The 15,477-nt window shown below is 42.6% G+C and overlaps 1 protein-coding gene across 2 annotated transcripts in view; it reads left to right on the forward strand.

Moving 5' to 3' along the window:
* The first annotated feature begins 1,982 nt into the window (after positions 1-1,982).
* The window catches only part of LOC135901077 (phosphatidylinositol 3,4,5-trisphosphate 3-phosphatase and dual-specificity protein phosphatase PTEN-like), an 83,994-nt gene continuing 70,499 nt past the window's right edge, over positions 1,983-15,477 (forward strand). Inside the window, exons 1-3 of one of the 2 annotated variants that reach the window (XM_065430753.2) lie at positions 1,983-2,792; positions 7,196-7,306; positions 13,471-13,555. In XM_065430753.2, the coding sequence (XP_065286825.1) occupies positions 7,222-7,306; positions 13,471-13,555 (170 nt within the window). In that variant the 5' untranslated portion in view covers positions 1,983-2,792; positions 7,196-7,221. Of the gene's footprint in view, positions 2,793-3,480; positions 3,637-7,195; positions 7,307-13,470; positions 13,556-15,477 lie in introns of those variants that run through there. The other variant, XM_065430752.2, reaches the window with a different exon arrangement.

Raw genomic sequence — 15,477 nt, forward strand, 5'->3', positions numbered from 1 at the left:
ATGTTGCGCGCTGTGCGCAAGGAAACATGGTTAGCGGTATAATTCTGTGCTACACGAATACTGAGGCAGGACAAGCGGATCGCAGAGCGTGATCACGTGCTGGAACAGGGTAGAAAATGGCATAGTTTCGGTACCTGCGCACGTGACCGCACGACCGTGGGAACAAGCAGACGAAGCGGAAGTACATGTCTTTTGCTTCGGTGCGAAGTAAAACAAAATACCACGCAGACATGCCGTTTGTGTGTTTAATTACTTCTTTAAACTTCAATTCGTCAATTCAAGTAACAGATCGCACAGATAACAGATGTTGTATTGAATAATTCTCGAAGTCAAGTGTCACCACGAGCGACGTCGCACTGCGGACACGAGTACGTAGACGCAGGGACAGAATTACGTCACCGTCCGGCTTGGAGTGCGGCGTCCGCGAGTGAAGAGGGAAATGGCTTTAGGATTGAAAGTTCAGATCTTTCCGCGGCGCGTAGCGACGTAATACTTTGCAGACACGATTGTTATCGCGTAATGTATGCTCTGCGCTTGTCAGCTCAAAATGGCCAGACCTGGTGAGGGGCCCTTTAAGATGTCAGCCACGACGAACCGCTGGCGCACTCACTGTGTCAGAAAAACAGAATATATATATATATATATATATATATATATATATATATATATATATATATATATATATATATATATATATATATATATATATATATAAAGAGAGCTGAAAATTGTGGTATGGAGTTCACGCATTTCCACGCACACTTTACATAGGCCTTTGTTGTGTGTGATTCGCGAGCGCCGACGATTTCGTTAGCCGTAACAGCGACTACGAATAAGTAAAGCACTTTAGCAATGGTGCTTGATGGGTGAGATTGTTCACGGATGCTTAAAAGAACAAACCAGTCGACCCGACGATTAAATGCACATGCGGACGAACACATAATTCGGGCTATGCCCTGAGGTGAAATTAATTATCCTATTACAGTACTTAATTACACCGAAACGATTTTTTTTCACCGATCCGCAGAACTACTTATTCACGTTTTAGACAGAAACAAAAGTAGATTTCTATCTTGGTTTTTGAATCGTGCTTTATCTAAGAATGAATAAATAGCGGCGCTTGATCGCTGCGCTAAGAACGTAACCGTAATGCCGTAATCCCCATGTGACAGCGTCGCCTCGACGGGTCGACGGTTTATGAATGTACCGCCCTGACGTTCCCATGACTACAGTGTACCTTGACGTTGTTGACGCTCTGAACGCTGAATGGCGTCATAAAATAGACGCTCGCAGCGTCACCGTTGGCCACGTTCGAAACTATGCAGGCTATGCATCGATTGGAGAAAATATTTTTCTGAGTTGCTTCTGTTTGCTATTTGTATCACTCACGTGTATGACATTCAGAGAGCAAGGTGTATTCGCAGAACACTTTTGACACACCGAAACCGAAACCTAAATACACTGACACTTGTTTTAACCGCGAAAATGATTATGTTACTCTAAAAGCACCGTTGTCTACATTTTGCAATTTTGAAGGCTTAAAGTATGCGCACGTTCCTGCTACAATGCTATTCAAATGCACTTAACCTTTGCTGCAACATGCTTTTGCGACTTGAAACGTTCTCTGAATGTCATATGTGCTTTTACAGATGAGAGCTTCTTTCTGCTTTTTTCCGCGTACACTTGAATCATGTATTTCTGGCGGCGGAGCTACGCTAGCTTTGACGTTCTTGATTCAAATCAGGTTTTGATCAACGTTACGACTTGGGACAATTTTTCACCGTCTGTCCTCGCATGGCAACATAGGATCAATAACACAGCCTTACGTCAGCTTTAATGAAGTAACAATATTAGGGACTGTCAATAATTTCTTTAGAGCAGGAATTTTTTGGCACGATGTTTACATACTTCTGTCGGTCTGAGTCAAGTGACTCTATGCTCAAGAACAAAAATGACAAGTTGATCCAAAGCCAAAGAAACAAAAATGGCGTCGGCAGCGACCTTGGCATTACCCTCGCCGTAAACCGTGATTCTCGTAGCAGCAAGCAGCAGGAGCAGCACAGAGCTGTAGCTTTGTAGGTATTCTATTCTGCGACTGTAGCATATGATCCCGGACGAGGTGATCCATGCATTTGCTCTCGATTTTGGTGGCAGGTATACGCAGAGACGGTACCGTGAGTGTTCCTCGGCGAAAAACATATTTGCGTCGTCGGGCTTTTGGTAGTACGGCCCGACCTGCCACACAAACCACGCGGTTCGCTAGGCCCCCCCTGCGAATGGGAAGACCCGAAAGCATTGTTCTGTGCTGATAGCCTAGCATCCAGTATTAGGCTTAACATCGGTTCAAGAAAAGAATTGTCTTCGTTTTCTTGCGGATCCGTCCCCCAGCGGTGCGAATGTGGCCAGTCCGCGTTGGGGAAACCGCCTCGGGTGCCGTATCGGCGTGCTACGCAATTCGGCGGCCGCCTTTCGCAAACGCTGAGGAGCAGCACCGCCACTGAGTTCCGCTCCGAGTCCTTCCCCACTGCCCCCACCCCACCACCACCTCCCGCGGAAGTGAGCGGTCGCGTCTTCGTCGGAGGCTCGTACGCGACTTCGTGCGGTGTGCGACTGGCGATGCCGTCCGCGCATCGTGGACACTGTGCGTGAACGAGCCCCGGGCCCGGTGGCACGGTTGTTCCAGGTTTCTCCTGCGCGCTAGCGTAAGATGATCACCCTTTGGAGCTGACACAACCGCCGAGCGACTCTGTTGCCACAGCGCCGGGAGACCCTCGCCGGTTCCTTTCGTTGAGGTGAGTTCCTTCGTATTCTGCGTATGCGCGCGCTCATTCCTGTGCTTTTCGCCGTCCGCGCGTCGGCACGAGGCTTCATTACCCTATACTTCTCACTGTGATGAGAAAACATTTAGGGGGGAAAAGTCGCCGTCGACATGTTATCCTCCCGTGGTTCAGCTTCGCGCATGCCGCGGCTCCGGGGCATTTCTATCGTGCGGGGCCCTGAACCTAGAGGTTTTTGTCGGAAACAGAGGAAGCGGTGCGAAAAGACTCGCAAAGGTAGAGATTTTTGCGATTCGCTCTTCTTCCTTTCGTTTTAATTTTTATTTTTCGTCTGTATCGACGAGAAGCGCAAACGGACATGCCGCGCCTCCATCGTCGTCCGTCGTGCGAGAACCGGCGTTGCTCAATCAGCTGTCGCCTGGTCACGGCCTTTTTGTTTCTTCTTGATCGTTGCTTATTTTACCGAGAAGACGAAGTGATTTTTTTTTTACAGTTTTTGCTTGTACAGCGCTGGATTACTGCTGCTGAGTAGCGGAGTAGCTTCGTTGCTGTTGCGTCTGATAGTGGTTCGTCGTTTCGTTGTAACTGCACGTTCCTGTTTAATTTTTGGTTGAGCACTTGCTGTGGAGCTTGCGCATTGTTGAAAAAGAAAAGGAAGTGCCGCTTCGCGCGCTAAATGCGATTAAAATCGTAGCAATGAGCTCGTGACTCCTGCGCATACTGTCTGTGCGCATGTTTCTTTCTCAGTAGCAGTCATTGAGGTAGCGCGCGCGACATTTCACTTCGTTCCATGCAACTTCGTGCGCTCACGTTGCCAGTATGAGCTCCGGGAACATGCCTAAAGATTGTTTTGGCTGCTGTATGTGTTGATAAGTAACATATATTTCCATTTTCTTTTGCTGCAACAGACTGCTGTAGCGGAGCGGTTTCGTACGTTTCGAATACTTTATCACTGCATGTGGGTGTTCTATGAAGTACGTACTACATTTGTGTTCGAAACTAGCCTTGCTCGTGGTATTAAATTCGACGAAGTAGTTCGCGCAGGATGTGATTGTGAGGAACATGTTTTTAACACGTTGTGACTTTGAACAACAACAACAAAAAAGAATGCTTACTTATTGGTTGTACGCCGATTGAATCTTCGCGCAAGCAATTATAACGGTTTCAAATGTGACTGGGTTTATTCAGAAAACGAACCACTTTTTCATATGTGTCATCTGTGAAGATAGGTTTTTTTTAAAGCTATTTTGCCCGCAGCGGTAGCTCAGTGGCTGTGGCGTTCCGTGGCTGAGTGCGAGGTCGCTGGTTCGATCCCGACCACGGTCGCCGCATTCGGTCGCATTCCAGTGGGGATGGAATACAAAGTACGCTTCTGCATTGTGCATGGTGTGCACGTTTAAGAATCCCAGGTTGCCAAAATTATTCCCCCAGTAAGGTTTGCCTCATTATCAAATCGTGGTTCTGGCAGATAAAACTCCAGAATTTAGTAAATCTTTTATGCGGTTTTGTAAGTCATGTTTTTTTTCGCTACTGCAATTCTGTTTGCGAAAAGTGTGCACACCTGCTTGGTGAGCTAGTTCTTTTCTTGTGTAGTGTTCATTACAATTAACATTAATTTTTCATTCTTCCACACTTTGTATAGTTCAGTATCTGAGTTCAGTATTACGTTTCTGCATGACCCCTGGCCTTGTCTTTGTTGCTTAAATTGCATTGCATTTCTTGTTCAGGCACGCAAATGTGCAGTGTATTTTTTATGCTTTTATTGGGTCTTGTTGGCATACCTGATAGCACATGTGTATTGAACTTGGCGTTCTGATGCAGCAGCTATTGTAATTAACAGTGACAGCTTCCACCATTTTTAGGTTTCATTGTTTCGGATAATGTGCCAAAAAAAAAAGCTTGCTCAAATTTTTGAAATGTAAAACGCCGTTGAGATTGATCCCCAGGTTTCTTTGTATGTTGGGCTGGTTTAATTTTGGCCGATAAAGTAGTGGCAGTGAGCACAATTCGGTTCTGCATAATGAAACCATAAATGGTAGCATTAAAGCTGTTCATTTAGTATCTGCTTATATGCATATCTAAAGCACACAGACTGCTTAACAGAATAGTGCACGAGATTCAACAGTTTCTCAATTTTCTTAAATTTCTTATATTTGTGCTCACATTCAATGGCCACATGGTTGGTGCCCATGTTTAGCTAATCCCCCCAAATAGGTATTTAAATGTATTTACATATATCATGGTTTATACACCTTGAGTTCCTTGAGCACCCTTGAATTTGAGAATTTCTTGAGGACCCTTAAAACTACTTGAAAATACGTGTGCTGCTTGTCTTTCTTCAAAACTAGGAGTGGAGGTGACTTTTCAACATTGAAAGTAACAAACCCTGCATTGGGACTATGCCATGGACACTGGATCTCTTAGGCTTGTCGTCCTGGACTGTCCAGGACTGCCTGAGATGCTGTCTGTGCAATGCTCATTGACCTCCTCAGGCAGCCTTGGATGGCAAATCGAAGAGCCCCATTGTGGCTATGGTGTTGGGCTGCATAGCATGAGGTCGCAGGATCAAATCCCGGCCACGGCGGCCACATTTCGATGGGGGCGAAATGCGAAAACACCCGTGGTGCTTAGATTTAGGTGCACGTTAAAGAAACCCAGGTGGTCGAAATTTCCGAAGTCCTCCACTACGGTGTGCCTCATAATCAGAAAGTGGTTTTGGCACGTAAAACCCCATAATTTAATATTTTAAGAGCCCCATTGTCTATTTGGAAACAATCCTTGATTTTTTCAAAGTGCCGCTAAGCAATGCAATGTGGTGTGTCCACAGCTACCAATGACAGGCTTGTTTAAATTACCATTGCCATCGTGAAGCTAGACCAAGACAGGTGAAGTGACTGAGCCGTACCACTATCTGTTTGCTAGTTTGTTCATAGCACAGCCATCATGGCTTTATTTTCAAGCCCTAGGCTGTAGCAATGCCTCGTGGAAAGCAAATTTCCGCCATTTGGCTTTAATGCTGTGAGTATCATTGGCTGAAGTCAGACACCACTATCATGACAGAGGGCGACTGAAATCATTACATTAGGTCAACTTTGGAAAGCCAACTGAAGAGCTGGAAGCGTGTGTGCAGCAGTTGCTATGCTGCAAGAAATTTCACTATTTTCTGATGTATATGTATGCATAAAGTTTGTTTCCCCTCCTTGAATTTTGGCCTTTGTCATCCTTGAACTGCCCCTGAACTTTGGGTTGACTGTTCTGATTGAACTCTGGTACATGTCATATTTCTCTGTGCATACACATCCATCACCATTCTTTCATTGACAAGCATCATACATTGCATTTATTATTGACAAATGTTTTGACATCTTGCATTGTGCATCCCTTTGATTTGGTGTTTGCATTTTGGTGTAGCTTGTGAACGCTGTACTACATAGACATTGCATGAGATTAATGTTGTGACCTGCGCAGAACAACGGCGTAACATTTGTTTGTTGTGGAGTATAGCAAATCAGTCATAATGCCATCACTAATACTGTTGCTGTTACCTTGTTCCTGTCGTTCCACACAATTACTCGCCGCAAGCATGTTTGTCCATCTGGTAATGCTTTGTAGCACCCCAAAGCCTATTCTAGCCACTGTAACCATGGTGCCCCAAATGCTGAATAGGTAGCTAGCTGCAAAATCCTTCACATAAGATCAATTCCAACAATGCACGTGACCTGCCTATTTTTTTGAAATTCAGTATTGAAAAGTACTTCGCCAGCTTGATTCGTCTTATCAATTGGATGTTGCTTGTGCTTGTAACTTTATGCCAGTAAGCTATTGTGCACAAGCGCTGTTTTAATGGCTTTAGTAATGGCATCATATAGCCAATCGTTGAGTTCAACATATTACTGTCTTAAATTTTTTTTTTACTCAACACTTCAGCTTATTCATGCAGATGCAAGTTCAAGTTACTGAATTAACATTTGATGCATATCTGTGTGATGACACGTACTGGTTGCAAGTCACAGCAGCTTGTGACAGACTACACTGCTAAATCTGTGATGTTGGGTTCTCAGTTTTTGATTGTGGGATTTCATAGATGTGATGTGTGGGAATTCAACTGACTTGTGCATGTAGATCATGGCCTACATGTCGGATTCTTGCTGGTCACCTGCATGGGTTAATCAAGTAATAAAATTTAGTAGTGTAACTGCGTTATGGTTGGGCGATTACTCTGCCAAATTTTTGTAAGTGAATGGGCTTCCTGGGACTGGCTCTGTCAATTTAGGGAATGTCTAATGAGTGTGTGCTTTTTAGACACATCTCAAGTTGGTGGGGCTTGGGATTGCTCTTGTGTAGATTGAGGGTCATTCTGGTGAGCACCATAGAAAAAAAAAAGTTCCTTATGCAGTATTGTGGTACTTGCTGTGCAGGGTGGCTCTCCCCATGTTGGTCTAGGATGACCATGACCGCACGCATCAAACAGGTTGTGAGCAAGAACAAGAAGCGATACCAGGATGAGGACTTTGACTTGGACTTGTCATGTATCCTTTGCTGCCTTCTCTTTGTTTTCTATCCCTGAATTGTATCCACTTCCATTGTATGGTGCCTTTCATTCACATTTACTGTGAATAAGTCCATTAAGCCCCTTACAGTCCTGTCACTTGGTCATATGTTGTCTACTGTATCATATTTATGTGCAAAGAAAGATAGACGGTGCTTGTATTCACAACATATCTAGCAAGATTTGAGACTTAAGTAGCTGTAAATGGCCATAATAAGAATACTTGGCTTTAAAAAAAAAACTTAAATGAACAATTCCTGCTGTGATGTCCTTCCATGCAAGTTTTGTTAGGAAGCATCAAGCCCAAACCCCATGAGCACGATTTTGTGCGCAACCAGCGATGAAACGGGCCATCGCGCAAACAGATTGATCATTCTTGCCACTTGATTGCTTGTTTATCGAAATATAAAATTCGTTGCTTGTGACTGGGATTGCTATCGGCAACTAGCCAATAGCACGAAGCCAGAACTGGATGTCATCAGTCAAGTAGTACTGATTGTTGCACGGGATGAGCTAACGACTAAATTTGTTATGTGCAAGGATAAGAACCTACTGGAAGATCTTTAGGAATATTTTATGCTGCCCTTTACAGTAAAGCACATAAACTTAAATTAATAAAGCACGTGTTGCATCAGTTCTGGCGCATATTTGCTGCCTTTGTACCGGCAACACCGAGGGGATGTCGCTCAGTCATCGCTCGTGTTGTGGTGCTCGACTTGCAGGCAACGACCAAACGCGACAGCTGTCTCATCGCTTGTTGCTGTCGTATGCAAGATCGCTTGCATGGAGTCTATACTTCATACGTTTCTGCTTAAAATAAGGAACCATTATGCAATCTACATGCTAACATCATCCTCTCTTGGGTTGGGTAGCTGGATTTATTTTTATTTATCTACTTGAACAACTGCTGCATGTGTGTGCATATGTGAACACACATTTCTTGCTGTCAATTTTGCTTTAGCACTTTACCCTTGTCTAGGTTACTAGTTTGAAGCACCACTAGTTCAACAGAGTAGTTACTGCAATGTTTTATTACATTTATCCAGATTTGTGTACAATTATTATAGCGAGGGAAAGGGTCATACTTTGTTATAGATGAATATATGAGCTTTACTGTAAGTATAGCCATATATGATAGAAGGCTGTTACTTGTGGGGTATAAGTTATGATTTATTGAATTTTAGGGTTGATTTTTGCTTGTAATGCAGCATCTACTGTAGTTCATTGTTGGGGAAATGTATGTATGCCGATGTCACTGCACGTATTTATATGCACGTACCTCAGAAAGTAGTGTGTGCAGTGTTTGTTGACAGTAGTCGCATGAATGCATGCAGTGATTGGCTTCGGTATGAGCAATGCCTTCTACAAAGAAGAGAACCATAAAGGTAGAGAACTGCAATGCATACCTTAAGTTATAGCACAATACTTGGGGATGTCATCTGAAAACCATAGGAGCTTCTAGCTTGCTCACATAAAGTGGACACTCGTCAAGAATCTGACCAATGCCGGCATTTACAGTTGCTGCTTTATCTCAAGTGAGCAGCATTTATAAGCGAATCCTACAAAAATAGCAAATGAACTTTCTAAAATTAACTAGCACTTCGATTAGCTTTCTACTGGAGCAGTTGTTGTGTTCAGTGTCACCTTAATGTGAACTTTGCTGGATTTCTTTGCCAAAATAGGTAAACATTTCTTGAGACTTTGTCTTTGTTGTTTTCAGTGATGCTCAGTAATATTGTGCTGTTTGTGGTGGCTAGTAGCAGAATCGATTTCATATCAGTAAACAACATTGGATAAACATTCAATATTGGATAAACATTCAATGTTGGATAAACATTCAGGAGTGGGAGTAGTGTGGGAAAGATGTTACTGTAAGAAAACAGTAGAGACGAAGTCACATGGGTAAACGCCTTGCTAAATATAGTGGTCTATTTCTATTAAAACAGCCTTTTTTTAGTGCTTGTGAGCCCACCTTGCTAACATGGCGAGATGCTTCAGTGGTAGCTGCATCACCATTATGGTCTTCACATGAACACTAGTGAAGTAAACATCACGCCTCTCCAGACTTCTTGCTTTCACTCCTGTAGGTGTGCTTAGTTTGTAGCTAAAAGTGAGTAGTTAACACTACCGGTGTTTATGGTGTCAGGCAGCGAGTCTTGCAAGTCCCTGCGTACAGCCCGTACATTGTGATGCTATCACGTCTTCATACACAATATGCACAGGTCCATCAAATTCAAGGGGCGAAGTTCGTACCTTCTGGCATTTGATAGCCACATTTTATTGGAGTCTTGTCATTCACACAGTACTGAAGTGGTCCGCCATGCTAGCAATTACTTTTCCCAGTTCCTTAAAGGAGTATGGACGTGCTATTTCTGACTTGTAATTTCTTTTTTTGTTCTAAATGAAGGTCCCAACCCTCTAAACCATAGAAAACGTACTGGCAAAAGTCTCTGAGCATCTTAAGTAATCCATTAAAATACTTATTTGTTCCTATGAGCCAGTTTTGGTATCGATACTCAGGAGGTGGATGTATTGTGATGTCATGACATGTTGGCTCACTCAGTTCTGCGATTGCTTCAGCAGCTAACCATGAGTACATCCAAAAGAAACGCACGCAACTATAGCTGTGTTGCTCCACAATGTCAGCAAATTTTTGAGGTGTGTGTGTCATTACGTTGCACTAATATAGATAATGCGAGGCATGGAATTTTAATGCCAAAAAAAAATTGAAGTGCTTCTGAACCTTCATACTTGCAAAGTGTCATCCTTTTAGATGCAAGAAGCATGTGATAGAGTTTCTGCAACTTTGAACATTTGTGTCACTACTCTTTTAAGATGCAGGTGAGACAGACTAGTAGATGATACAACACCATGTGAAAACTATGTACAATTGCTTCACTGCATGTGTTGGTAAGAAAGGAAAAATTTACAATGCAATAGTATGGGTCTGCAATCATAAGGTTTGTTCTGAGTTTGTGTGCAAAATTTTCTTGCATGGAAATAATACTGTTAGTATGAAGGGAAGTGTCGAATGTTTGTGAATGTTAGTGCAGTTCAACTTTTGCAAGATTTTGAACGCATCCTGTGTGGATGTGTACACAACCTGTACTGTGCTCACAGCTTTGGCATTCACCTTACTCACTGGAGTACAGCCTTAATTTAGAGCAGCATGCTAGTTAAGAAGTAAATAGCATTCTGCATCCATATCTGTTGTGTTTTCTGGTGGCACCTTTTCGTCTGCATAAAACACTGCAAAGCAGTGACTAGTGAGTGCCTTCTGGCCTGCTCATCGTGTCATTTTGTGTGCACCTTGGTGTGAGAGGCACATTGGAGCCAGGCGTGTAGGCGCTCTTTAAGGTGCTGATCCATATCGTCTTATCTAGCTATCAGAATGGGCCATTTGGCACAGAGGCTGATAAGGTCACTGTATAGATGTACGGGTTCCTTTGTTGTATTGGGAAGCTGACATTCTATTTTTTTGCTGGGCATTGTTGACTTTTCCAGGTGCTGTGGTTTGGTGCCTACTACATTGAAGTATTCTTTGTGCCATTATATGTTGCATACATCGAAGGAGTGCTAGTTGCCACAAATGTTACATTATTGTATGGGCTTTGTGGATTATGGTTTTTCTGCCTTTTGACCATGTCCTGCACAACAGTTGCATACATGCTGTAGTTTATTCTAATCAAAAGTCTTGACAAAGTTGTGCTCAGGTGGTACTAGGCTCTAATTTTTGCACTGTACGAATATATGCACTGTCTACCACATACAATACCTTTTGTGTGTGTGTGGGGGGGGGGGGGGGGGTAGAGGCAATTGTGTGTGTGTGTGTGTTCACTTTTGGATATGGAGTGAAGATATATGTGGTGTCTGTGCCAGAGTTGTGGCTACTTCATGCATTACTGTAACTGTTGCTTCACCATGTAGAGCAGGGTTTTGAACATGTATTTTATGTTACCCTTGTAAAGGGGGGTCATATATGTGACCTGTGTTGCCCTTTTGTGTATCACACCGTTTTTTCCCAAGTTGTCCAAGTCGTAGACTATGGTGCCACTTGCCCCAAAACATGCTTCTGTGCTGCTTGTGGCGAGTAATGTACTGCATATATGGTGTGATGCCTCGGGTGAGTTTGAGACCTCTAATGTACAAGGTGTCCTGTACCTTCAGAGTGCACTGCTTGCCCTCTTAAGGTACAGAGGTTGAGGAGGGCATTTCTTACTCTTCATAGCTTTGACATACCATCAGTACTACGGAAGGCGCAATACATGGTGTACTGCAGAAGTTGCAATGAAAAGAGTGGCCTTTAAGCTTCTGACACACATGGCTCGCATTGCACAATACCAACACAGTGATCTTTTATATTTGATACACTCATTGATGGTAGTGCTACATGAATAATTGACAATTTGAATGATCAAAAATGATTCACGGTAGAGCATATTGCATGGCTCAGGAAGTACGGGCAAAAATTTTTGCTTTAACGAAATTGTTGACAAAACATGAATTGTGCTGATTAAGGTTTATGATTAGTAATCGTTATTTATTTATTTATTTATTTATTTATTTATTTAATGTGTTGCAAGTACACAATTTAGTATGCCAGGCTGCTTGCTGCTTCAAACTTGAGGAGTTCACAGCCAATCCTGTTCTTTTTGGTGGCAGTCTGTGAGAAGGCTGGATTAGGCAGTGGATAGAGTTAATCTTTGTGCTATGGTATCCTACCAAATGAAATATTAACTAGCCTCATGGTAGCTTGTTATGGAATGAACAAGTATTCCCCCCAATAAAGGAAAGGGTTTCGGCTTTGGACTGGCCTCTAAGTTTTAGACTATATACTTCTGAACATGAGGTCTGGTTGTGCACTTGATATACATGCCCTTGTAAAATTAACAGTGCAGCCTGCTGCAGTTTTACTATTAGGCTGAGCTGATTGTTTCAAGGTGACATCACATTACAAACTAAATGCCTGCCTTTGGGGGCAGCATTTTCGTATAGTGAAATGCAGAAATGCCTTTGTCCTAAATGAGCAGTGACACAAAACCTTTCTTCCTTGAATAGCTGTCGCCTCAATAATTATGGTACGAAGCCTCAATTCCTCAAAAAATAGTTACTTACATATTATATTGCATTGTGACCAACTGAAAATGTGTCAAATACACTCCGGCCATGAGCATGAAGCAGAACTCCTAGTTATTACACCTTGGACATCAGAGGTGATGGTCAGGGACCCATACCACAAAAATATTTGAGTACTGCAAATCACTGGTGCATTGTAGCAGTTAGTTGCAAGCTACCCCATAACCATGTCACTGAAAGCTGGGCAAGTGGCACTACTTTGGGCATTCCTTTCTCCTCTGCTCTGTGCTTCTCCCCATTTGAGATAAGCCTGATCCTTTGCCATTGTTTCTCTAAGAGAACTGAGAACCACCCTCACCTTCTGTTTTCTGTCACCTTGCCAATTGCCGATTAAGCTCAGATTTCAGCAATGTGCTCATGGTGTGGCATGTGACAGCAGTAATTAGCTGACCTATACATGAGTGATTTGCAATACCACTTGACTGCTACCTCCTACTTCAGTCCTGTGACAAGGAGTCCAGCTTCAAGACCAAAACAGTGCTGCACTTGGTGGCATTTTGTATTAGTAACATTGAAATATGATTGTTATGTGTTCGAGGAATTGAGTGAGGGCCCATTACCATGATTAGTCACCTAAGCAAAATTAAGGAGAACAAATAGTTGAAATTATTCTGAGCTGTCCACTGTGATGTCATCTTGGCCTTGATACAGCTTTCGAAATGTATGGTACCATGAGGAAATACAATGACAAGTTGTTTTTGAAAAAATAAAAAAATGTTGGAAAAGTGATAAATGCAGGGGTAGAAAGATTTGCATTACATGAAAGATTTTTCAGAAATAAAATATTTGTATAGTGACTCTTGAGTGCGCAGATATCTGGATGCAATATTCAATCCCTCCATTAGAGTTAGCAGCTTGAATTTCTTGCATATAGTTCTCACGTCTTCTTGGGCCTGGGTTCATTAGTAAGGCTTTCTATTTGGCAGTTGAATTACTGGTACAAAATGCATTTTACATCTGACAGCGTGAAGCTTCTGTGTTTTTATACCTTGACTTGCATTACATCAGACATTAGCGACAATATCATTGCCATGGGCTTCCCAGCTGAGAAACTGGAAGGAGTCTTCCGCAACCACATGGATGATGTCCAGAAGTAAGTGGCACATGCCTGCTTTAACTTCTTATTTTCTAAACTGGTCTCTTTGTTTGGTAGTGCTTATGCCGAGAAAAGGGGCACTCTGGAAATACGTACGAGCATTCATATACACAAGAAAATGTTGGTTTATTTCTTGATTTGTCATCTGCAATAGTGTGTTTTGTGAAACAGCACTAGAAAGAGGCTTGTATTAATGTGTGACAAACTTCTGAAAGAGGCCAGCACTGGTGAAGGATAGGTTATGTCAAGCATGTACAGGTGTGTGTCTTTTGAAATTTTGGAAGCATTGGATATGAACTGACAGCTGTAATGTCTGTAAATTTAGCTTAGTTTGTTCTGAATGGCTAGGCTACTGGGAGCTGCAACTATAGTGTTTCAGCCAGCATGGGAATGATGGGTAGTATATGAAATTGGCTGAACTTTGTCCTTCTTGCTTTGGCTGATTTTGTGGTTTTGCAAATTGACAATTTTCAACAAAGTATTGGGCTGTGCATGCAACAATTAGCAGTGATTAATTGTGTGTGCAGAGACGTGTTCACATGCTTAGAAAGAGATTGCATGAAAAATTAGAAAATTGAAGTCTTACAATTAATGCAGCAGGAATGTTCGAAGGCCACAAGCACGAATATTAGACAAATACATGTGCTAGCCATCGTTCCCATGGTGGCCGAACGATGGCGGCGCCGGAGCTCCTTTAGTAATTTCCAGTAAGCGCAAAGGCATGAGATCAAATCTCGACCTTGGCCGCCACATTTTCAATGGGGATGAAGTGCAAAAACGCCTGTGTACCGTGTATTGGGTGCACATTAGTGAACCCCAGGTGCTGAAAAATGAATCTGTCAGAGTCTGCCACTATAACCCACATAAAACCCCAGAATTTCGTTTAAATTCTAATTTAGTAATTTCTGTAGGAAATAATGATTGAGAGGAATATACTCTAAATGGAATGGAAAATGCCTAAATCAATAAAAACTGGAGTCACTTTGTTGAACTATTTCGAACATGGTGCTCTTGCTTTTCTTGCCAATTTGTCTGACGGGCATGACACTCTATTGAGCAGTGGAACAGGTGTGTTAATGAGCATAATATTCATTTCTCTGGATTTGTGTTCTCTTTCAAAAGAAATTGGTAATACCAAGTGCCTTTTTAAATCTGGTTATATTATCTGGAATTATTATGAATTGAAAGTTACTGTTAGAATTTCAAGGGGCCCTGCAACACTTTTTCTTAAAAACTGGGAAACACTGGAGTAAGTGTGATACCTCTCAATGAATCTGTTCCCACAGAAATGTTTGAAAAGGGCCTCATTATAAGAGAGATATAGAAAGCGCATTGCTTACTTTTCTCATCCCTCCTCAACACATCTCAGCTGGGGCGGTGCCGATAGCAATGCTTTGTCTATGGCTTTTTTACATTTTCTTCTTTCCGTGTTGCATTCATGGTAACGCGTCAAGGTTGGTATCTGACACAGATGCCGGAGGGCAACAAAGGAGGGTTGACAGAACGGGCGAGATGCAATAACAGCTGTGGCTTGTGTGTTTGCTAGATGAGTGGAGTGATATATTATCTGAAACTATAATGAATTAAGTGGCCAAATCGCCTTAAGGCCGGTGTTGATGGGATCATTCTTGCCCAAAGCGATGCAGTCTATGGGCTGTCGCACAGGTCTATGACATCATAGGTGGGGCATAATATGTCCACGGCAGGTTTTGGATCCCACAATTCGAATTGGTTTGAAGCAGCCATATGCTAAACTTGCTGTATCCTTTGCTTCTGCTAGTATTCGTTCGTTCCAAGAAAAAAGAAATTGGAAGGAAAGCTAATGCTAAGTACAACAGCACTTCCTCATTTTTGCATGCCTCGCAGCTGCCTGAATTGAATGAGGATCTTGTTACTGCCAGAGCATGTACGCATATCTA

This window comes from Dermacentor albipictus, chromosome 1 (genome assembly GCF_038994185.2).
Source record: "Dermacentor albipictus isolate Rhodes 1998 colony chromosome 1, USDA_Dalb.pri_finalv2, whole genome shotgun sequence".
Lineage (NCBI taxonomy): Eukaryota > Metazoa > Arthropoda > Arachnida > Ixodida > Ixodidae > Dermacentor > Dermacentor albipictus.